The sequence below is a fragment of the Drosophila teissieri genome, chromosome 2R (genome assembly GCF_016746235.2).
Source record: "Drosophila teissieri strain GT53w chromosome 2R, Prin_Dtei_1.1, whole genome shotgun sequence".
NCBI classification, from domain to species: domain Eukaryota; kingdom Metazoa; phylum Arthropoda; class Insecta; order Diptera; family Drosophilidae; genus Drosophila; species Drosophila teissieri.
The window spans coordinates 10505552-10529743 of record NC_053030.1 but is presented as its reverse complement, the minus strand read 5'-3'; the positions used below and the strand labels follow the sequence as shown (position 1 = coordinate 10529743).

The window sequence follows — 24192 nt, the reverse complement described above, 5'->3', positions numbered from 1 at the left end:
GCTTGTTATGCGTGGGAGCGTGAGCGTTGCGGAATGCGCGCGCTTTTTGTAAATGTGGAAAGCGGAAAGGCGGAGGGGTGGCGGAAGAAGAAGCAGGGCGGCGCAGACAGGAAGCTTTTCCCACAATTGCACAACGTCGGAGAGGTATTATTATTACGCGACGGGCAATCGGCGCGGCAACAACAGCAAACTAAGCAACGCATCGCAGACGCAAAAACAAAACTAAATATTACAACATATTTACTTGGCCCATTAGGGGGAGGGACGGTATACTTTCCGCCCAGCCCACCCGCCGCCAGCCACCCCCAACGAGTGGGTGGCGGAGAATCGCCGTAGGATCCGCTCCTCCGCGACCATTCATATTCATTCAGTCACGAAATCTCATTCGGTGTGTGAGTGTTGATGAGGTTAGTTGTGAAACGCGGTCCGTTCTCGATAAGTCGGAAAACCGAAAAGTGCATCAAGAGTGCATTCGTTTAATAAATCAGTGAAGTAAATTCATATCCAGCTGCAAGGGAGAATCACAAATCCTCGAAACAGTGTGCCGCGCGAAAAGACGCGAAAAAGTGTTGCATACTCCGGGGCTGGCTGCAAAATCTCCGCTAACATGTTGGTAAGTCGCTGGGTGTAATATTTTAAAACTAATCGGAGTTACTACCATGGAGTATCTATTAATTGATTTTCCTGGGGGGCCTTTTCAAATCTATTTTCCAAGCTCAAGTGATTTATTGATTTTTCCGCAATGCGTTTGTGTGTGTGTGAGTGTGTGTGCGTATCTTTTTCGGTATGCACTTTTTCCAGAGAAACACCCCACTGGGGGCAGCAACCCCCAACTAAAAAGCGCCAACTTCTATTTTTCCATCATCAATACTTCACACAAACACGCACACACACGCACACAGTGAAATAAAAACAAATGGTATTGGTGTGTGGAGCAGGCGCTCTATGCAACGGTATAGCAACCCCCAAACAATGCACAACCCACCCTCTTTCTCGCTCTCGTTTTGGTTTTGAAGGGTATTACTATCCCGCTCTCGCGACAATAGCTCAACTGTTTTGGCATTTGAAAACTAACTGCCGCCTACCCCCCCACCCACTCCCCCTAGTTTCCTTGCTTCTGGGTGGGTGGTTGTTTTTCACAGCCGGAGCACATCATAAATTTTGTGTCTATAACAATTTTTGTTATATTCACCCACCCAACACCCCCAAAAGCGACCCACACCCCTTATCAAAAAAGTGCAAAGGAATTGTGTTGCACTTTCGAGAGTTCAACTTCCGTTCGTTCACTCTCGCGCTCTCCGGGCAAATAGAAAATAACGGCACAGGCTTGCGCTCTCTCCAAAGAGAGAGAGATGCATTTTCATTTCGATTCAATGGGGGGTTTTTGCATATGGTTTTTTGGGGTTTCGGTTTTTATGCAACATATGCGACTACATATGTATATGTAGGAGTTATATAATTTGTATTTGATTATTTTGCCTTTGACGAATTCCGTTTGTGGCATGGTGTTTTCAAATGAAAACTAAAAATGTGTGGTTTTTTGTTGCCATGGGCAATATAGTGAAAATTTGTGGGTGGCAATGTCTGCTGCAGAATGCAAATAACTGCATTCGAGTGCTTTATATATATGTATATTTATATATATAATATTCACACGCACATATTTTATGCATTTATATATTATATAGAAAATGCAATTTGTATGCAGTCGAATTGCACTTGCCCGGGATTATGCCTATATAAATAAATACTATGTACGGGGTAGGGGGTAGGGGGAATACCGGCAACTGAATTTCGTTTCATGGCGTCTCCATGGAATATATATAGAAATTAGTTGTGTATTTGAAGCTGCCTACATAGACTGACAGCTTAATTGCTTTTTACTCGACGACAAAAATTGATTTTAAGCTCGAGTTAAACGAAGTCAAGCACTGGAAAATGCCTAGAATGCAACGCACATTCCTTTAGATTGGAAAGTAAGGGGTGGAAAACGGAAGCAAACGACGAGGAAAAGTTAACTTCTGTTATAAATACCGAACGAGTTCGTTAACCCATCAAAATATAGATTCAAGTTTTAAAACAACTTATTAGCGATCACTTTCTTAGATTTCTAAAAGAACTTTAAATAGTTTTAAACTTGATTCTAAGAAGTTATGAAAAAAGCGTAGCGATCATTTGATTTTATTCTTAGCCGCAAACTGACTATTTCCTGTTGAATTCATTTCATTCACACTCCCCACGCTGATGATGATGATTGAAAAAATCACCCAGGGGCCAAGACCCAGTGACTCACCCGACCGCAAGGCAAGCCAAGCGGAGACTGTACCCAACCCAATGCTCAAAACAAACCCAGTCTCGAAAACACACACACACACACACACACTGACACAAACCACCCACTCAGACAAAGCGGATTCGAGTTGGGAGTTCGGAGGGAGTTGCGCATGCGTGGCCGTGTCCCACGCCCACTCCACAAGGGGTGTCTCCACATGGAGAAATCTACATCTCCTCTACAGCGGAAATCTAGAGATTTGCTCATTGAAATTACGTTAGAACTCGCTTGATCTATAAGAACTAACTGCACTTGACTGTATCCCAATGCTCACTACTATGTTTTAATATTATAAAATTTATATCTTTATATTACATGTTAATATGGTAGTAATCATTTAAATCCTATCTCAGTGGTCTTTAACCTCATATAGACAATGTATTATAACATGTTACCACATTGACTGTATGCAAATGTGTTTAATCGAAGTCCCCTTTTTTCTCTGTGCATGTTGGATGTGGGATAGTGTTCGTACATGTGCAGAGGGTGGGAGCGCACTATACAGTGGGAACCAGTGATCGCACAACCACCCCTGGGGTTCCCAAGTTAAATGAGACGTGACAAAGTGCAAGAGTTTCGACCCCTTTGAGAAGTGCCAGGCAGATTTGCTCGTCACAAGTGGCGCCCAAAATGGGAAGCCCTATTCCAGCGAGTAGACTTTCTCCCAAATGAAGGAAACCGAAGAAGAAGGGCTTCGTCTTCAGGGGCAACAGGTTTTGCTGGCCGTAGGAAGCCATGTGCTGCTGTAATTGGCCAGGCTCATTACGGGTATTGTTGGTTATATCACAGCTTGCACCGGTCCAAGGATGGACTAACGGGTCCACCCAGGCCCAGGCCCAGTGAGGTCTGCCTCCGAAAGAACCTCTCAGGGGGATTCGAGGTGGCCCACATGTTGGCCACTGACGGCTGCTCGCGAACCGGTTCCCGTCCCCAGGCAGCTCCTTTATCCCCGATCATCATCATCTCCATTTCCATCACCATCACTACCACCACCATCATCATCATCGCCTCGGCCAGCCACTTCCACTTGAGTGGCAATGAAGGCAAAGTAGGGTGCTCGAACTGCTCCATTTCGAGGGCTAACCTGTTTGCAGATACCCTGCGAGTGAGGTATGTGGGTTGTTGAGCACCTTTTGGTAACTCCTTGATTTCGGGAAATACGTTTAAGTCTTTAAGTGCAGCCCTTGAAACAGCAGTCGTGTGTACATGACAACTACTAAACTTTCTTTACCCAACCCCAATAGTATTTTCTTTATATCAACTAGGAGTTGCGCGATTACTTAATGAAGGAACCTAAAACCCTTTCCAGACTAATATGCTAATTACTTCTGAATGCTAGCGCATTTCTTAGTCTGCCTGGCCGAATAGCCATTGTGCATCTTCTTCACCTCATGGCACCATATGCATTTTTGCAGCCACACATCGCTGGCGTTGTCTTCCTTTTGCGGGGGATATACATGAGTAGTACGATCAAAATCAGCGACATCGCAACCTGCAAACCTGCAGTAACAACTTGGAGACCGAGATGCACTAGAGTCCATTGATTGCCAGTAACTTTCAATTTCATTGACTTGATGCAGTTGTCTTTGTTGTTGCACCGGGAGTTCCCCATTTATGAGTCATGCATATATGTACATATCAGCATAGCAAGGCAACTGTATCAGTGATAGCACATTTATAGGATAGCCAACCAAAGGTTGAACGGCAAGTCTTGAACCCGAAATCGATTGCGGCCAAAAATCAGCCCACGCCGAGAATTGGCGGGCTATGCCACCCAATCGAGGCTGTCATGTGGGTGACTCTGTTTATATAAACAGTGAAACTCCGAAAGTATGAACTTTGCACTAATCATTTATGTTTAAAAATCATATCTGAATCAAAATTAAATCTCTAGAAAATAATAACATTTAAAGTTGGAATCGATGGAGTTCGCTTTCAGTGAAGACCAAATGTATTCAATTAGTAAAATGTCGGGTTTTGGGAGTTCGACTGTGGCTTCATTATGTGTCTACCTGGACCATGTATCGCACGCCCTCCTTCTGGCCATATACCATATACCGAACCCAAAAAGCCTCTGCCCCGCTAATGAACGCAACAGTCACAGTCACCTTCTCCTCCTCCTCCTACTTCTCCACCACCATCATCACCAGCAACAACGACGGCAACCCACATGCACGAAGATCATTACCAACCCGAGCAGCGCATAAAAAAACGTAAGCCAGCAGCAACAACAACAGCGAAATCAAGTTGCGCCGTCGCAAACGCAAACTGACCTGGTCCGAAAATTCTACTCTGAAACCACCCTACACGGTTTCCCACTCCCACTCTCGCTATCTGCCGCTGTCGCAGCTTGCCACAGTGGTTCGATTTAAGCAATTGCCATGCTTTGTTTTCAGTAACAGCATAACCGATTATTTAAAAATGTTTCATTATCAGACAGCTGAAATAACTTTACATTAATGTAATGTTCATTAGCCAGGAACGTAAACTGTAGTATTGCGACATAAAATGATTTTATAAAATTATATATTGATTTCAATATAATTACTTAGTTTTTCTTGGCAGCTTGCTCAAGTTTCCCACTGTGCGACGCCGGCCCACACACAATAACTGAAAAGAGGGAGAGAGACAGCAGAAGCAACAACATACGACTTGAATGAGCGGGTGGCTTGCCTTGTTGCAATTTCTCTTTTATGCGATCATTCGTTTGTAAGGTGGCCACTTGCACAGTGGGCTTGAAACACGGCAATTGCTTGATTTTTAATATGAGGTGCACTAAAATAATTTATTTATACTTTTAATATTGACGAATCCACTACATTGTTAAACCAAAGATTTTAGACATAAACAATAATAATTTATATTTAGTACCAGAAGTAATTATAATTATAATTTAGCAACGCTTTTTTATATTCTTTTTAAAGTGTCAGAAGAAAGGTAGTTTAAAGTCTAGCATAGTTCAAGCGTATTAATATTTAAGCTCGTACGCTAAACACGAATCATCGTCCCACAGTGCGCTGTTTTGTGCGTCGGCATTGCCATCGTTTGTTGTTTCCATCTTTCTCAGTCTGTTGGAATTTCTCGTGGTGTGCGGTTCGGCCGTTCTCGCTCTCCTCCTTCATCGTGTTTGGAATTGACTTTGTGCGGCATTTTTATAAGAATCATTGCAACGCGTGGTTTTCCTGTGAGTTTTGGCACAAGTTCTTATTATAAATCTATACAGAAAAAATCTCCGCTGATTGTGCGTGCTAGCGTATCAATTGTAACTAATCTGTGGTAATTAAACAGAAGTGAACAAATTGTGAACAAATAGTGACTGTAATTCGAGGAAATCGACGCAAGCCGGCTGGACGGCCTAAATCGGAAAAGGAGAGCAATGGCCATAGGGCCATCTGGAAATAACTAATACTGATCAGCATAAAAAGGTATAATATAATTGTTTGTGACTTCAGCACAAGGGGGAATTAATTATTTTCGGGGAAGTTTGCTGCATATAATTAATGGAGCAGACCCAAAAGCCAAACCGAACCCACACAATCTGCGAGCCATCGAGAAATCACCTCGAAGGCCATGTGCAGAGACAAGCCCAACAACCCACAGGTAGCTAGGCCCAGAACCGGTTACCCAATTTCCAATTATAAACCAAAAAATAAAAAATCCGAGCCACTCCAACGCCCCACAATGAAAAAAAGGGAAAAAGCAGTGGGCACCCCTTTCCTGAAAAATGAGACCAAAGATCCCAAATGCGACGCCGCGAGGGGCTCAAAAAGAAAAGAAATCGAAAGAAACCCACCACCAATCCTTGCTCCTACTCCCCCTCCTCCGCCACCTTCGCCTCCTTTGCCTCCTCCCTCATTATCCTACTTTCTTCGCTGCCGCTGCTTATCGTCTTCTCAGACACGCACACACACTCACACAGTGAGAAATCTTGCCTGCCTTGGAAAGCCGCCTACTCACATGCTCTCTCCTATTCGTTCTGCTTTGTCACATGTTCCTCTTCCTTTCCCTTTCACCCTGTTGCGCAGGAGGAGGAAAAAACCGAAGAGTGGGTAGGGAAGGGGAGGGAGGCGACTGACCGTCGCGACGCCCGCTGTTTCAAATGGTGATTTCTTGTAGGTTCTCATTTTGGCGTGGCTCTTGTCCCCTTCCCTCCCCCGCTGCTTTATCACTTCGTCTGTCTCTCCCACACTCTCCCTTTGCATTCTGATGAATTTTTTACACCCACCCATCGATAGCAACTTTTGCATTCACCCTACTCCTCCTCCCTCATTTCCCCTCTTCGCTGAGTTGCCGCCCCCACTGGCAGTCGCCCTCTATTATTTGCTTGTTTATTATGGACTCATCTTCGTGGTTGGCTCGCCTTCCAAGGAGTTGTCATTGGAACGATCGGTTGGAAAAAAGGGTTGCCGTTGGAAAACTCCATATTTCCATGGGGGAGATGGAAATCAACACACATGCAATAAAGCACAATTCCATAATTTAATCACATATGTACGTAAGTGCATGTAACTTATACCGAGTTATAAATACTTGTTGATATTGGAAGTAAGAAAATCACTTGTATTCTTTCAATAATTTAAAATTCAATAAAGTTTACATTGAAAACATTAATTTTCTGTTAAAAGCACTTTCTGCTAAATCTGCTTTCTGCGTAGGCAATGAAACGTTAAAAATACTTGTTGATAAAGTGGGGGAGTTATGGCACCAAAGTTTCTAGAACTCAACAGTATTGAGTCATCAGCCATCTTACATTTGCCTGCGTTGCACGGACCCCCCGCTTTTTATGTTACTGCCAACCCACGCTTGGCTTCCTCCCCCCGCCGCTCAACTTCGGCATTCCCATGGAAAAAGCGACCCCAAAAAAAGGGCAAAAATAAATTACGCACTTCCCGTCGTCGGTGGTAGAGCAATTTTATGCAGCCAGTGAAGGGAGGGAGGTAGAAAAGAGGGGTTGCGATGGTTGGTACCTGCCCGAGTCGCAAAGAGGGTTGTTGTGCTGCACCGATACTGATCCCGATTCTCGATTCCCAATCCCTAAACCGATCCTATGCCGCATATCCCATGCGATGGCGATGGCAATGGCGATGATGGTGATGGTGCTGGTGATGCGACCCCAGTGAGGCAGCAATCTCACCGAAAATCACATAGGAATTTCCTGTTACACCCGCCCCCTGCCCGAAAGTTACCTGCCCTCGTCGCCGCGTTCCGCACTCCTCGCTTACCTGTTTTCTCCCTCCCGCTCTCTGCAGCAGCTGTTTGTTTTGCGGCTTTCAAGGTTTCTACTTTTTACCTGTTGGCGTCAGTCGGTTCGATTGGGATTTTGAGTCGGATTCGGAGTTCGTCCCCTTTCGCAGCACAGCCACCCCATTGCGTAGGATTCATTCCACTTCTTGTGTGTACATCTCTCACTTCTTTGTTCGCTTTGTGGGTGGGGTGCCTACCAGGTGGGAGGGGGGAGACGTATTCTCATCTTCTTCTCCATTTCTTTTGTTGGCCCAAAAGCGGGCAGAGTCTCAAACCAAACCAAACCGAGTCGAGCCGAAAATCTTTTGGGCGTCTTGAGTTTTGGTTGGTCTCGTTTTTGCTTTTGTGCCCGGCGATCATCATTATCTTCGTTTCGCTGGCTCATTCTATGGCACCAACCACCACCACCACCACCACCACCGCCACCAGCCACTCCTCCTACTACAATTTGCCTAAAAAACCCCAACCGTTTCGACCGTTTTTCAATATTCAACGAAACCAAACCATACCATACCGAACCAAAGTAAAAAATAAAAACTAAGAAGAAACTCAGAAAATGATGGTGGCGAAGAGGAAGAGCACGACAGACGGCGACGATGTCTGCTTGAAGGTTGTTGTGAAATTTCATTATGGGTCTGGGTCTGTCTCCTCGCCTCCACCTCCCACTGCTTCCTCCTGGTACTCGTACTCCTACCCCATCCCATCCCGAAACCCAAGCTAAAGCCCAAGCCCCACCCCCACCTCGGCCTCCTACTCCTCTGATTGCCTGCTGCTGTGCATGTGGTTGTTGTTATTTTTTTAAGAGGCGTCCAGCGTCAACATTTCAGCGAGGGGTTTCGCTTTTTGGGTTGGGTTGGGCTGTCTTGGCTCTACATGTATTATACACGTATACGGATAGGCTGGCCCACGGATTGGGATGGTATGGTATGGTATGGGGTATGGGATTGGGATGGGATGATGATGGCTGCTTGGGCTGTGGCATTTCTCGTGTGTAGGTAGGTGGTTTCTCGGAAATCCATTTGTTCATATGATAACCCAAAGAGTACAACACGAAACCCAACTGGCGGCTGTGAGGCGAAGGAGGCGCAGTCATTTGCTGACGGTCGAGAATTGAAGCTTTCAACCCGATCGCCATTCCAAAAAGCGGATGGGCGCATGTGGAAGCCGTGTGAGGCTAGGGGATCTACAATCTATGAGCGATTTTGTGCCATGAATGAAATCAGATAAGTCATTCCAAAGGAATTTATCTGTAAACCCCAGCCCTACTTGGCGATAGATTCAACTAGAAAGTCACACCTAAATGCATCCTCTTCAAATGCCGGGTCCAAATCCATTCATCATGCTCGTATGTATGTATCCTGGAACCTCCTTCTACTCCTCCTCTTCCTCCTTCTCCTCCTCCTGTGAAGGATCGCATCCGTTGGTCCGCAACAAAAGCAACAGGATCGGCACTTAAAACCCCACTCCACCCCGCAGCAACCATCCCCTCGGCCACCCCAACCACCGGCAAGTGGCAGCTGCAACCTGCAGCCCAACGGGGCAACCCTAAAAGTGATCTCTACTCTGGGCAGCAGGTTGTTGTCGGCCTGGATTGCAGTTGAGAAACGAAGCGGCAAGACGGAAAACCACCCCTAAAAAGGGAATGGAAAACATGGCACAAATTGCTACCCCATGGATGATCGGACACCGAGCACATGTTGCATGCGGCAAAGATTTCACCAGAAAAGGAGCAGATCAGGGAGGGTGCAACTGACACGGCTCGGACTTAGGTCTCTCAAGACCCCTGAAGTCCTCAAGGCGAAGGACAGACGAACATGTGCAACGTCTGCGCCTGCATTTCTGTATCTTGCGCATGTATTTCACTTTAGTATTTCTTTTTTGCTGGCTAACTGGCCATTTTATGAGGGCGCGCACCTGCCAACAGCTGCTGCCGCCGCCGCCGCCGCAAAAGATGAGGAAAGTAAAGGCGGGCAATCGTAGCCAAAAGCTATGGTCGCTGACTTGTTTTCTGGGCCTGCCCTTGAAGCCGTCGAACGCCCACCGCCAGCCAGCAGATGAACCACCCAAAAAACAAGAAGAAAAAACCAACTTAATACAAAAAATTGGAATGAAGCAACAAACGAAACCAGCTCCGAAGACTTTTGGGCCCAAAAGCAATTTGCTTTTGTTGTCTGCTGGCCGGCCATCATCCGCCTCGCAAACCTAAAAGCAAGCTCAAAGAGAAGACGCGAAAAAAAGTGTAGTAAGAAAACAAAGAAGAAACAGCAGCAGCAGTAGCAGCAGCAAAAGCAGCTGCCATCGCATCGTGGCCACAAAAAGTACCACCTGCCGCCCATATACATGTCGCCACAACCGCCGTCCTTTGTTCGCCGGCAGCCCCATTAACCCAAGGATATGCCGCCATGGGAATGGGAAAGGAAGTGTTGGGAAAACGTGCGCCCTTAGGATGCAATTCAATTTTGTTCGTTGGGAGCAGAAGGGGAGAAAGTCCTTAGGTAAATGCTTAATAATCTTACAGCAACGCACCTTCCAGATCTGAAATTTGCTAAGAAAGTAACCATCGTTGACCTAGTGGCATTATTTATGGCCAATTCATTGAAAGCCGTCAACACGCAACCTGTTAGCGGGGATCTCTCGGAGATTTTTCTATTGACGTCTAGCTAAGATAGAACTGATGACTTATAACAATACGATGAGTAATGGGTTTTATTTGCCAGAAGCTGTATTTGAGCTTACAGACTAAGCATTTGCTTTAAAAATTATATTTTAATCTTGAATCTTCCCCAAAGTAAAAACTCATCCAATGTGCAAAAGAAACATTGTGCCACGCAGCGAATCGGCCAACGAATGCAATCGATGACAACAGCTGCGGCCCACACACATACGCGCTTAGCTCACCTCGCCCCATCCCAGCGACCCACCCACTCGCCACCCCTCGTAGCCCCCCACTCCTTGCCGCCCCTTCCACTTTAGCCACCCAGCTGCGCCTGCGTCGCGGTCGCTGTCGCCGCCGATTTTTGGATGGTGGGCGTTGAAAAAGCGCGGGTAGCTGAAATAAACAGCGAGAATCCCGTTGGCAGTCGCCGTTGGCTTTTGCTTTGGCTTTGGCTTTTGTTGGGGCCTTTTGCTGTTCGGTGTTAATTTGGCTCGCATATAAAATCTTCGATTTTATTCCGTGGTCGGTGGAATCGGTTGGATCATTGGGACAGCTGCGGTCAGTTGGATTGGACATACGAGGGTCGTTTGATAAGTCCGTGACTTTTTGTATTTGCCGCGCACCTGCTCTAAATACAACACTGCTCCTGTCAGCAGTTATCGATTAACAGCTGACTGTAAAATTTTGAGAAAGCTGCGTTTTTTGGTTTGCGTTTTATAGGCATTGAAGCAGACGATCTCGTGAATTTTTTTGTCCATCAGGACAATGCACGGTGCACACGTGTGTAGTCAGCATGCAAATTCATAATTGGCTACGAACTGCTACCATCCAGCATATTCTCAGATTTAGCCCTGTGACTATTTTTTTTTCAAACATGAAAATGGTCGCGTAAGAGATTCGGTCAAATGAAGAGTCATCACAGAAAAAACGACTATTGAGGCTGAAAAATATATTGAAGAATAAAAAAAAAAAACTGACTAAATGTATAGAGCTAAAAAATTATTGAAAATAAAACCTTTGACGAAAAAAATATTTATTCAAAAATCACGACTTATCAACGACCTCGTACGATGGTGCTGCTAGACACCCACCCACTTTGATGATTAGTGCTTGCTGCCAAATACTAATGACACAGTGGTTGGTTTTAAGATTTCAGTTATCTAGGTATCTATAGATTAGTTTAGTATATTGGATATGCAAAATGTAATGTCATATGTTCGATATGCACAGTTCCCAGTGCGGACAGGTCGGTAAATGTATGGACTTGTGGATGGAACCCGTAGAGTAGCGCTACAGTAATTGACTGCTGCACTGCGATGCGCGTAACTTCCTCGTGCAGCTCCACCCGTTCCAGCCCACTGTGCGTCATCGGCTAAAGCGTTTTTTAATAACTGCGTGCTGGTCGCTCGCAAAGTTGGCGGTTACCATGGGCGGGGATGGCGAGGGGCAGGGGTCAGGAGGGAGGGGGCTGTGTGGAGGATTGTGTTAACATGTCATTAGCTTGGTGGCTTCGTCCGCTGTTGTTTCTGCTGCTGCCGCTGCTGCTGCTGCTGGTACTCCGCCCCCATCCCGTCGGCCCCCTCCCACCGGAACGCCCCCTCTGCGGTCGCGCTTGTGGCCTTTCACCGCAACAACAAGTAAATGTTGTGGCTCACCCTGAGCTGCCAGGTCGCCAGATTGCCAGATCGCTTGGCCCAACCCACGGGTGTTAAAACTGTGTGCATAACTCTACAGACCAACTTCCTAAATAAAAATGCGAAAAACGTTTGAATTTGACGGTCGAATCGGTGAAACAAGTCTAATCATCATTACAAATAATCCTTGAAAACTTTTAATAATCCTTATAACCAATATTTTATTAATGAAAGAATTAATTTGAAGTAGCAGATCTAAGCTGGTGTTTTTAAAATACATAAAGAATTGTACTGAATTTACAATTTAGCTTAAGTTCCAAAAAACATATATTCTTTTGCTTTCAACATAGTGAATCTTCACTGTATCTGCGAATATCTCTGTGTGTTTTGCAATTGGCACTTTGATGACCGCCCTCGCCTAGAGGCTATAACATTTGATTAGCCTACGCTTTAAATAATTATTGCAAATACCCAAAATTAAAAAAAAACCCAACAAAATTAGATCCAACAAAAACACCCCACTGGCCCCCAAAAAAGTGGAGAGCCAATAATGCGTTTACCGTTAACAGTTGCCCGGCATCTGCGAAAATGCAACATCTGCCAAGAGTGAGAAAAAGAAAGAAAAAGAAGAGAGTGGGGGATCAGCGCGCTCTCACTTATTACGTGAGAGCCAAAAGCGGCGAAAATTCCCCCAACCGGCATTTTTCAGCTGCCCAACCGGTTTCTCTCTGCCTCTCTCTCTCGCTCTCCCTCTCCTTCTTTTTATTGCTCTCGCAACTCCCCCAAGTTGGCGTCTGTTTGCGCACCCACCACAATTCGGCGTCGACTGCGCCGCCAGCGTCGACTGATCGCTGTTCTGATGTGCGCGTGGTGTGTTGCTGTTGGTGTTGTGAATTGATTTTGTTGCTGGCCTGCGCGCCCATTTTCAACCCACTCCCGTTGCTGTTGTTGTTGCTGCTGTTGGTTTTCTGCTGCCGTCTGTTATTAGCAAAGCGGATGTTGTTGTTGCTGCCAGCAAAAGCAGAAACAGCAACAAAAACGCAGAAAAGGGGGAGGCACAGCACCCACACGCGCGCTTTTGCTGTTGGCAACGCATGACACTTTCCGCTTTTTTTCCCCCCATTTTGCTGTTGGGTTTTTTTATTTTGCTGTTGAGCTGTGTGCGTCTCGCCCACAACAGTTGACCCCTTGGCGGCGGCTTATCAAATTCAGGGGGCGGCGGTGGGGTGGCGCAAGTTGATAGAGATCTTGGGCACGGTTGGAAATTTAACTTAACGAACTTGTCTAACTGGATCTTATGAAGGCGATACTAGCTGTAATTTTGTTGCGAGTGTAATCCTTTTGTAATTCATTAATTTGCAAGTGATTAAACAATTTGTTGTCATTACAAAATAAATGGCTTGATAATATAAACTAAAAATTCGCCTGTAGAGAGAGTTAAACTAAACTGATACCTTAGATGATGCGAATTACCCAAAAGTAAAAGAGAAATATAAAATAGGTATGAAGGTGATTCCTTTCAGAAAGCCTTCGCTTTGTGGCAAATAACTGGTTTGCAGCCCCACACTTGCACTTTCCATGCCCATCCGGGGTTTTTCAGATCCCAAATGGAGCTTATGTTGCGGCATGATCTTGAGAGCGTGGCCAAAGTCAAGCGGCAACCACCACAATGGCAACAACAAAGACGTGCCCTTGGCTCGAAAAACCACACGCAGAGAACTGAGTGAGGCCAGACCAGTAGATCAGGGCAGAGCCGATCCCCGAGATCCCCGAGCCAGTCGCCAGAGCCGCGGAGCTCCAGACCCCCAGACTTCCCGAAACACTCGAACTTGAACAAACAACGAACGCAGCAACAACACGAACACAAACACAAACACCAACAACAAGAACAACAAACGCCCCCATGGCGGCAGAAAACACCAGCAACACCCCACTGTAAAAAGCACACGAAGCATAAAAATCAAATATGCAAAACTCAGATACGAAATATGAACCGAAAAGAGACGACCAGAAACAGGCTGTGTATCGGATCGGATCGGATTGGATTGAATCGGAACGGATCTCGGGACTGGGAACGGTCGTGGGTGTGTGGGTGGCGCTGTTGGTGGTGCTGCTGGTGGTGCGGTGACATGGCAGCGGGGCGTCTTGGGCTGGGGCCACCAGTGGGTGTGTGGGTGGGCGCAGCCATTGGCGCTGGGCCGTAGAACGTGCCCAGGGCCCAGCGGCGAAACGAACACACGCTTTTTGTCGCCACGGAGTGGCAGAAAAACCGTTTCTTCTCGAAAAACAGGGCGCAGCAACATGTGGCCAAGAAAAATACACACTGATAGTCACACTTAGTAGCATTTCGTCAATGGTGAAATTTCGTCACGAATGGAACAAACAAATCAGACATGTACTTTTTGAACTGATAAGCTTAAATTAATCCTCAGTTGTATATTAATTGTTTCAAATTCTTTTTTCAACCATTCAATATTGGTAAATATTTTGCTCAGTGCAGAGAAAGACGGAGGAACGTCTAGCACAACCCACACCCACCCACCGCACAACAAAAGCGCCGCCAAAAAAAATGCCGCGATCGTTGGCAGTTTGTCTCTCTGTGCGGATGATGCTGGGCTAGTGATGTGGATGGTGATGATGATGATGACGATAGACCCGTCGAGAGGAAGACGATCAATGGGTTTTTGGGTTGGTTCGTTAGTTGGGCACGTCAAGGTGGTAAATTTATTAATTTATGCAGCTGGGACCCCAAAAAGAGAGTCGATTGTGTGTGAGTGTTTCTGTGCATTAAAAAACTGGTTCAGGCGACGAATATTTCAGTTTGTTTCTTTAAAATAAATAAATATAGTTGAACCAATTGTTTTTAATGGCTGGCCTTTAGTTCCTAGTTGTGTTCTTTGTTATAAAGTCTTGGCAACCACTTAAACAAAACGCTTTTAACATTATTGTGACCCGACACCCGACATCGGTGGTCCAAAAATCGGAGATTCGTAAACAAAAAACGCAGTCGAAAGCATTTCTGGCTGACTCAGCGATGCTGCGCCAAATCGAAACTCAAGCCCAAGCCCCATCCCAACCCCCCACCGAAACCAAAAGCAAAACCCCCCACGCAAGCGTCCCCAAGGCAGACCGGTACCACCCCTTCGCCGCCCGCCGCAGCAGCCCCTTTCCCATCAAATCAGAGATGGATGTGTCAGCGGTCGTTTCCCACAAGTGACGTCGTTGGGTTTTTTTGGTACCGGATGTGGCACTAAGATAGTTGCACATATGTAAGCTGCTGATGCTATGAAAACCCGATAGAATTTAGATTTGATAATGCATATTCTTTTAGTGGTAAGGGACACGTTCTTAAAGTTCTTATTTACTCTTAAAAATGAATTTCTTATCTTTAAAACCAATTATTAGTCTAAAATTCCCAGTTCACCATAGAATTTCCGCATTTTTCGCATTTCATTATTCAGTTCTCGGTGAGTGGACGTGGAGGCAACAGCAAGAGCAGCAGCCTCCGCCCCCTGAAAGCAGCAGCAGCAGCACGCCCGCTAGCCAAGGCCGACGGCAAAGTGAAGCACCTGCAATGGCCACACTAATACCAGTGAACGGCGGCCATCCAGCAGCGAGCGGACAATCCTCCAATGTGGAGGCGACATATGAAGATATGTTCAAGGAAATCACACGCAAATTGTACGGCGAGGAGACCGGAAACGGTTTGCATACGCTCGGCACGCCGGTGGCGCAAGTGGCCACCAGCGGGCCAACGGCGGTGCCCGAGGGCGAGCAGCGCTCCTTTACAAATCTGGTAAGCACGACGACGAAGCTGACTCCAAATGTGATGTATGTATCTAATGAAACCATCTGCTTGTTCGCCCTTTCAGCAACAACTCGATCGCTCGGCAGCGCCCAGCATTGAATACGAGTCCAGTGCGACAGGCGCCTCTGGTAATAACGTGGCCACCACCCAGGCCAATGTAATCCAGCAACAACAACAGCAGCAACAGCAAGCGGAGTCGGGCAACTCCGTAGTGGTGACGGCCAGCAGTGGGGCGACTGTGGTGCCGGCACCCAGTGTAGCGGCCGTTGGTGGCTTCAAGTCTGAGGATCATCTGAGCACTGCCTTCGGGCTGGCAGCCCTGATGCAGAACGGCTTCGCAGCTGGCCAGGCGGGTCTGCTGAAAGCCGGCGAGCAGCAACAGCGCTGGGCTCAGGACGGATCTGGTCTGGTGGCGGCAGCAGCCGCGGAACCACAACTCGTACAGTGGACCTCGGGCGGAAAGCTCCAGAGCTACGCTCACGTCAACCAGCAGCAACAGCAACAACAACAGCCGCATCAGAGCACACCCAAGTCCAAGTAAGAGTCCAAACCAATGTTTTAAATTTTGTATTGAACAAAGCGAAAAGTTGTGATTAACTATAGTTACTTACGTTTTAAATCTTCTCTCTACCCATAGAAAACACCGTCAGGAGCATGCGGCAGAATTGATCTACGCCAGCCCCTCCACATCGGCCAATGCGGCCCAGAATCTGGCCCAATCCACACCCACCTCAGCGCCCAGCAACAGCAGTGGCGGCAGCACCAGCTCCTCCGGCGGCGGAGGCGGTCGGAAGAAGGCTGCTCAAGCGGCTGCAGCCGCCGCTGCTGCGAATGGAGTGCACATCCAGAAGCGTTACGCCTGTACCCACTGTCCATACTCGACGGACCGGCGGGATCTGTACACGCGGCATGAGAACATCCACAAGGACGAGAAGCCCTTCCAGTGCTATGCCTGCCTCAAGCAGTTCAACCGAGCCGATCATGTCAAGAAGCACTTCCTGCGCATGCACCGGGAGCTGCAGTACGACATTAACAAGACCCGGCGACATATCTCGGCGGGCAGTGGCTCCTCGGGCAGCGGGTCCAATGGAAGCGGTTCTCATCACTCCGGCGGCCGTGGTAATGTGACCATTAACTCGGCGGGCGTTAACATAGACAATGCCTTCTTGGAGGCCCAACGACATCCCACCTCGAGCAGTATGAGCATTGTGGAGACCATCGAGGCAGTGGCCTCGGCCACGGACATGCCGCTGGCCCAGCTCAAGCAGGAGAAAATGGACGATGGCGCCGGTGTGGTATTGCCCCTTCACGTGGGCGTTATGCAGCAACCGGTGGCCAGCTCCAGTTCCGGTAGCAGTGGCAGTCATGTTGGCAATGGAAACGGTGGCAGCAGCTCCGGCCTGCTGAAACCGAAGCGGGAGAAGCGCTTCACCTGCTGCTACTGCCCGTGGTCTGGTGCGGACAAGTGGGGTCTCAAGCGGCACCTCAACACGCATACAAAGCCCTTCGTCTGCCTGCTCTGCGATTACAAGGCGGCGCGTTCCGAGCGCCTGGCCACCCACGTGCTAAAGGTGCACAACAAGCGGGCCTGCAGCAAGTGCTCTTACTTGGCGGACACGCAGGAGGAGTACCAGGCTCACATGAGCGATGTGCAGTAAGTATTCGCCGTTATAACATGTCCCTTTGCTGTATCCTTGAAGTGGATTCGGCAATCAATCCTTACGGGAAGAAGACAATGTAATGAGTTGTACCTACTCCTGACTCCGTTTGTCTGCGTGTTTTGAATAAGCGTGTTAAAGATCGTAGTGGTTTGCAGGAATATTGTAAGCCAGACTTGGCATTGCAATAGGCTTTAACCATCATTTGACTATAAATTGCTGCCATTAACTCGTCTGCTACATCCAATTGCAAGGATACTCAAAGCTTCGGTTCACCGAATCTAGCCTGTCCCTCTCGTTTGTCCTGGGAATTACGAAAAACTCTAAACAGCTTTTGAACTCTCTTTCGCCCCACTTCTCTGGCTACCCCCCAAAATCCCCGGACGTTCTCTATATCTAACCATAAATACCCTGATCTGATCAGTCCGCACGATAATCGGCCGGCGCGCAGCGGCAACGGCAACCAGAGCGGCGGCAGCAGCAGCGGCAATAGCAACGGCAACGGCGGCGGCAATGGCAACAACAATGCCAATGCCGGAGGCCACAGCCAGAACCTCAATGTGCTGCGAACTATTGGCAACAGCCTGGTGGCCAACAACCAGCTGAACACCTATGCCGGCAATGCTTTTGGGTAACATTCTCAGACCGCCCTGCCCCATTCAAAAATACCAAACAAAAAAAAAAAACCAAGAAACCCCTCCCAAAAACAAAACCAACACATCCCAAAAACCAAAAAAAAAAAACAAAAACCCAACCGAGCGCGCACAACGTTCCTAACTCTAGTTACTACCCTCGTTCTCTCGTTCTCTCGACTCTCGATTCCCACGACATCCCCACCATGATCACCACATCTCCACATCACCATCGACCACCACTTCACCACCATTTCGGTTAGCTCGTCCAGTGGCAATGTGGGAAATGCGAATGGAGGCGGCGGCGCCGTAACCATCTACACCACCACCACCAACGAGGGCGTGGCCGGCGGCGGAGGAGGCGGTGGTGGCGGCATAAGCGGCAACATTTCCGGCGGCGGACCGCTCCAGGAGATCATCGTGAATCCTTCGTCGATGGTCGGCTGGCGGCTGAGCGCCAATGGATCGCTAATCCCGCCGCACGATCTGCTTACCGGCGGATTGCCAAATGCAGCCACGCAAAAGCGCGGCTCGGAGCGATTGTTTCAATACCTCGAGGCCGAGGGCAGCGATCCGGAGGACTATGCGCGGTATTTGGATAACCAATCTATCCCCGATCCATTGCGTTTTCGTTGGTTTTCACTCAGTTTCCCTTTTATATACTTTTTTTACTTTCTTAAGCGTGCTTATTTAATGCTTTAAGATTATCTGTGCATAATTTTCCAAGAAGTTTACCTATTTGTTTCCGCTTTCGTTGGTTCTTGAGTTTTACAAAAGTGGTCATCGTGTTCTAAACCACTTTGCAAATTCTGATCGCTTGTGTTTTTCTTACACCCGTTCCATATTGTGTACAAATCCCTTGTTTGAATGTCCACTGACTAAGTAAAATGTTGTGTTTTGTAAGCCTTTAAACAATTTAATTCTTACACTGCTTGTTTTTCCTGTACCGTTCTTAGTTACAGGTTCTTGGTTACAGGTTCCTCTGTTTCTGTTTATGTGTTCCCTATTTATGATTTTATACATTGAGTGTTGATATGATAACCATTTTATTCAGTTGTTCCCCGGAATTCATCCTCAATTGCAGTTTATTTGCCACTTGTTTGGTTTTCCTTCGTTTAATTATCAATGTCATAATGCATGTTTATAAAATCTAATACATTTCTATTTGCTTATCCTTGCAGTCTGCTGAAAATGGACGCCATTAGTCGCAACACCGCTTCGGTCGCTCAGGATTTTCATAAGGCGGGAGGCGTGCACGAGTTGAAAATACCAGCCAATCATCAACTCCTGTTTAACAATAAACTGCCTTCGCAATGGACGACACGAGAGGCTGCTGCACTGTTGTACAGCCTGAGCAACATGGGTGGCGGATCCGCCGGCTCCGTTTCCGGTTCCCAGCGCCAAAAGTTCGGCATGCGAGCGCGACAACATTCCACCGGCGAGGACGACGAGAATACACCATCGTCTGCCTCTTCGTCGAGCTTCTCTGGCGATGAGTTCAACATGAGCGCCACATCGCCACTGAAGCTGTCGCGTCATGCCGTGAAGCTGGAGAAGATGGATGATATGGACGCCAAGGACATGGGACCCACCAAGGCGATGATGGCAACGGCATTTCTAGAGGCGGCCAACTACGAGCAGACGGCCATCGAGCTGCTGGCCAGCAAACGGAAGATCAAGGTCGAGAACGACAACGACGAGGACCAAGAGAACCAGCAGCATCAGCCCCATCAGCAACATCACAGCCAGCAGCAGCAGCGATTGCAGCTTATTAAATCGTCTCCCGCGTACAAATTGAACAACAACAATAACAACAACAATAGCAACAACAACAACTATTACAAGGACAAGTCATCGCACAGAAATGCCGTTCACCATCATCGCCAGGATGACAAGGAGAACAACAAGACCAAGTCGCCAGGAGCAGCAGCAGTGAGTGTTGCAGCTGCAGCAGCAACATCGCCGCCCAGCATCAGCGGCAACACCAACCAGACCCCGTTTCTCACCCAAATGGAGTACCAGAATCTCAATCGCATTGGCACCCAGTTCCAGAACTACGTCAAGGACATCATCAACAAGTACTATGCGGCAGAGACACCATTGATGCTGGCCGCTGCCGCAGCAGCTTTGCCCACGGCCACGACTACTGGCCAGCAGCAACAGCCAACGCTAGATATTGAGAATCTGTCGCCGAGCAAGCGTCGCCGTCTGCTAAGCGAAACTGAGGAGTACATCGAGTATCTGCGGAACAAGGAGGACATTACCCTGACCATTGCTCCAAAGGTTCAGCCAACAGCGCCGGTGACATCTCTGCTCAAACGTCAATTGGATCTCAGCACACCTCGTCGAAGTCCCAAGAAGGCGGCTCCGGCCCACAGCAACAGTGCCTCGAATGCCTCCCGCAAGTCCCTCAACCAATTGGCCACATTGTTGCCACTGCTGGCGGATGCGGCCAGCCAGCAAGAGTATCTCGCTGCACCGCTGGACTTTAGCAAGAAGTCCAGCTCGCGGAAGCAGGCGCAGCCAAAGAAGATCCGCTTGACGCCCGAGGCAGTGGTCACCCTGCTGAGGGACAAGTACCTCAATCGCATGGTGCGGCAGCGATTGGGCTGCCTTAAGTGCAACCAGTTGCGTAAGAACAGCTCAATCAGCTTCAACTACCACACGCTGGGATCGCTGGCTCTTCACAAGTATTGGCGACATGGCCAGCTTGGATCCTCATCAACTAGGAGAGAGAAGCTGCAGGCAGCTCTGCAGAAGAGGATTAGCCGAGGACAGGCGGAAAAATGCTAATGTGGTCGTGTAGTTTTGGTTCTATTTTATTCGCTTAAGATTAGAAAATGTTTGCTTGCCATATATGGAATGCATTAGGCATTTGACATTGAAAATTATTTAAAAAATTGCATTTAATTTTTTAAATTTTAAGTTGTGATGTACCTGAAATATGATTTCTCTTAAACAAACAAAAAATACTTAAAAACAAACAAACACAATTCATGCAAACGGTCTCGAAAGCGCTTTTGCAGCCGACTGCAAATGAATTTCATTATCTTAGTTGTACGATTGAGCTATCTCACAAACACACCCCACTCACAATGAACATTTACACACGGATATTTAACTATTTAGTAACTTACCTGGAATGAGCATTTATCAAATGTGTCCCCCCAGTCCCTGATTTCCACCTCCATTTGTATTTGTATTCGATTGGATGAAATGTGAAGTAAAAGCTTTAATTTGCCATTTACAAAGCTTCAGTTAAGTTACGAGTAATGATTGCCATCTTTTTACACCTAGCATTTAGTCGTCTAGTTACCCTAGTTTATGGATTAATGTATGAAATGCAAACGCGAACCTCATCGAACCCTTTGCCTTACTTATCATTTAAGCTTTAACGTGAATGTACATTTACTTTAAGTTGATTTAGTTACTCCTCGGAGCAGCAGTCACGCCCACAATGCCCACAAGAACAAAACAAAAAGCATTATCACGCAAAACGTTTTAAATATGAAAGAACAAACGTCTATAAATATTAACAAAACAAAATGAACAAAAACTATATTACTGTACGTGTAGATGTATTCATGATTTTATCTGAAAAACGGAATAGAAAGTCGGCGAGAACAAGAAGGAAACGCAAGAACAACTTACAAAATACTCAAAGAACATGGATAGAATGGATAGAATACAACTTTTTACCACACTGAACAAGAAATATTTGACTGAAAAGTGTCGGGGGAAGATATGATATATGAATAAAGGTATAAACAATTTTAGTGTAAAATGTGTGTTTTTGCTAAATGTGGTAAACTAAAAAAACTTAAATTTATTACACAAAACTAAACTAAAGCGTAAACGAAGAGAAAATTCTTAAGTAAAGTAAATTTTTGGATGACAAGCCATTTAGACAAAATTTTTGAGACGAAAAAAGACATTTATAAGAAAGGAAACAAAAAGAACAAACCGAATTACTTTAAATTTTATTTAAGCAATGAACTTGCAAAAATAAAAGGTATAATTACAATAACTGTAATGTGAGTGTTTTTAGTTTAAAATTATATATTTCCAAAACATTCAAAATAAAATATAATTAGTTTAAAATATAAACAAAGTTCTTTTATTTGTGGCTTCACAGAATATGGGAATCAATTTTTAACTGAAGAGTACGCATGCGTGTCTTACAATAATTAATAAAGGCGCAAAATATTGAAAAATTACGATCGAATTCATTTTTGTTAAATACGAGTATTGTATGGTAAACTATAACTGTATATTCAGTATTGATTTAAATTATATTATAATGTCGAGTGCCAACCTTTTAAAGTCCTTTTAGATGTACTCAATAGATTAATTATTTAATGATAAAACGCTGTAGTTCTTGGGGATGACATTGATTTATTGAAGCACAAGCTTTTTTTTACGAACTAACTGCTTAAAAGTATTGTTTAGACGGGTGTCTATAAGTTTTTAGGATTTTTTAACGAGCATCAAAGACAACAACTGCAAATTAAACGAAAGATTTCATCAGCATAGTTTGAGAGCCATTGGAGACTTCTGGGGGAGAATATAAATATGAAGGATTACTTACGACGCTTGGTGCGTTTTTTGTACATGATACGATATCCACATTCGCGACAACGAATCGGATCCCTGGGACGCGTTTTCATGATGACATTCTGCAAAATATTAAAATAATAATTATAAACTGCACATCAAACAATTTTGTTGCCATTCTCGCAGCCATGTGCCCGCAATTAAAAAATCGTTTTTCTGTAGAACTTAATTTTCTTGCCAACTTACCTCCGCAAATATAGGTCATTGCCGTTTTGACATTATCCTTGGAGCTAGTTTCCGACATTTCTAATAAATATTATTTAAATTACGGCGTGTTTTCTGTAAAAATGTGTTTTGTTTTGCCGAAAAGTCTTTTAGAGTGACCGTTGTCAGGTAAACTATAAAATGATCAGTATTCGATAATCCTATTTTCCCGGCTTAGTATATTTCAGTAACTTTTATTACCGCGCAACTTTTGAAGTCAGCAAACAATATAAATAACCCCTATTTAACCCAAAACTAAACTAAGCACTCCCTCGCAATTCCCCTAGCTGAGAAACGGGTATCATATAGTCGGGGAACTCGACTTATACCAATGACAACGACTCGATGATCTACATATGTATATACCCACTTGAACATGGCCCTTCCCGTTTTGGCATCTGTTTGTTCCAAGCGCAACAGGTGCAGCTCCCGTCGTTTGGCCAGCTTCTGGGCCTCCTCCAACGTGGTGATGCTCATCGACTGATTCTGTTGGATGAGGGTGATTTTCTGGACACTTGCCTTCGGACTCCGGGTGTCTCTGGCTCTACTTTCTCCTGGGCTTCCACCCACCGGCTTTTGATTCTGGGCCAAACTCCAGTGGATGGACAAAGGACGCAGGTGCTGAATCGCTGCTGCAGCAGCATGGTTTAGCATCAATCTTATGCGCTGCATGCTCGTCTTTAAAATAGGTTCACGTTTGTATATCGTTTGGTTATTTCCGATTTTCTTCTTTTCAAGCTAAAAATCAGGATGATAAGGTGACAAAACAACAGGATCAGGGCATTCCATATACTTTTTAAAAAATCGTTTCCTCCAGAAATCCGATAGGAACATAGAAAATCGATTGCTCGCGTAACACATGAATTCTAAAAATTTGTTTTTGTGCTCTTTTGAGATTGGGTGTATAAGAAGCCGAGCTTCGGAATCGAATTCAGTTCAAAGAAGAGCCATCACGATGAAACTACAAGTGAGTGAATTGTTTTGCTAAATAATATTCAAGCATTAAGTGTTTTTATCCTTTAGTTGCTCCTGATTACCCTATTGGTTTGCTGTTTGGTCAGTAAATCTCTACAATGGTTTTCGTGTCCCATATACTATATTAATCAACTTGGTGTTTGGGTGGAACATCGAATTATGAAACCCTATCCGTGTCAATATGGGATAGTTCCTCCTTATGTGGCAGTAACTCCTTATGGGCCAGCTACTCCTCTTGGTGCACGCGTTGAACCAGATGAACCAGATGATTAAAAAAATATATATATGGAAATATGGAAGTGTTTTAAATTAATAAAGACCGTTTTCAATTTATAAAAATACAAATAAAGTTAAATTACAATTAAGCTAATGCACAGCTCTTAGTACAAGAATAACAAAATTATAATATAAAAAGTTTTAGTTTGAGCGAAAAGT

General features: G+C 45.8%; 2 protein-coding genes and 1 pseudogene across 3 annotated transcripts; 1 reads left to right on the top strand and 2 right to left on the bottom strand.

The window, feature by feature from the left end:
* Positions 1–5413: 5413 nt before the first annotated feature.
* LOC122613770 (protein charlatan) lies at positions 5414–21287 on the top strand. Of its 2 annotated transcripts, XM_043788144.1 has the most exons (7): positions 5414–5757; positions 15328–15662; positions 15739–16211; positions 16312–17328; positions 17757–17963; positions 18237–18554; positions 19146–21287. In XM_043788144.1, the coding sequence occupies exons 2-7, from the start codon at positions 15441–15443 to the stop codon at positions 20755–20757; spliced, it is 3849 nt and encodes a 1282-aa protein (XP_043644079.1). In that variant the 5' UTR covers positions 5414–5757; positions 15328–15440; the 3' UTR covers positions 20758–21287. The 2 variants fall into 2 exon arrangements, with proteins under 2 accessions (XP_043644079.1, XP_043644078.1); XM_043788143.1 differs by lacking the exons at positions 17757–17963; positions 18237–18554.
* Positions 21288–22339: 1052 nt separating this feature from the next.
* On the bottom strand, positions 22340–22911 carry LOC122614188 (annotated as a pseudogene).
* A 154-nt stretch (positions 22912–23065) lies between these two features.
* LOC122614437 lies at positions 23066–23454 on the bottom strand. Its single transcript, XM_043788999.1, has 2 exons — positions 23153–23454; positions 23066–23069 (listed from the first exon to the last, which is right to left on the bottom strand). The coding sequence occupies exons 1-2, from the start codon at positions 23452–23454 to the stop codon at positions 23066–23068; spliced, it is 306 nt and encodes a 101-aa protein (XP_043644934.1).
* Between the last annotated feature and the right edge of the window lie 738 nt (positions 23455–24192).

Bases quoted from the DNA above. Each gene is read 5' to 3' on its own strand.
- LOC122613770 (XM_043788144.1), top strand. From the start codon at position 15,441: ATGGCCACACTAATACCAGTGAACGGCGGCCATCCAGCAGCGAGCGGA. The intron at 15,663-15,738 runs GTAAGCACGACG...TCGCCCTTTCAG, and splicing joins AGCGCTCCTTTACAAATCTG to CAACAACTCGATCGCTCGGC. The intron at 17,964-18,236 runs GTAACATTCTCA...TAGCTCGTCCAG, and splicing joins TATGCCGGCAATGCTTTTGG to TGGCAATGTGGGAAATGCGA.
- LOC122614437 (XM_043788999.1), bottom strand. From the start codon at position 23,454: ATGCAGCGCATAAGATTGATGCTAAACCATGCTGCTGCAGCAGCGATT.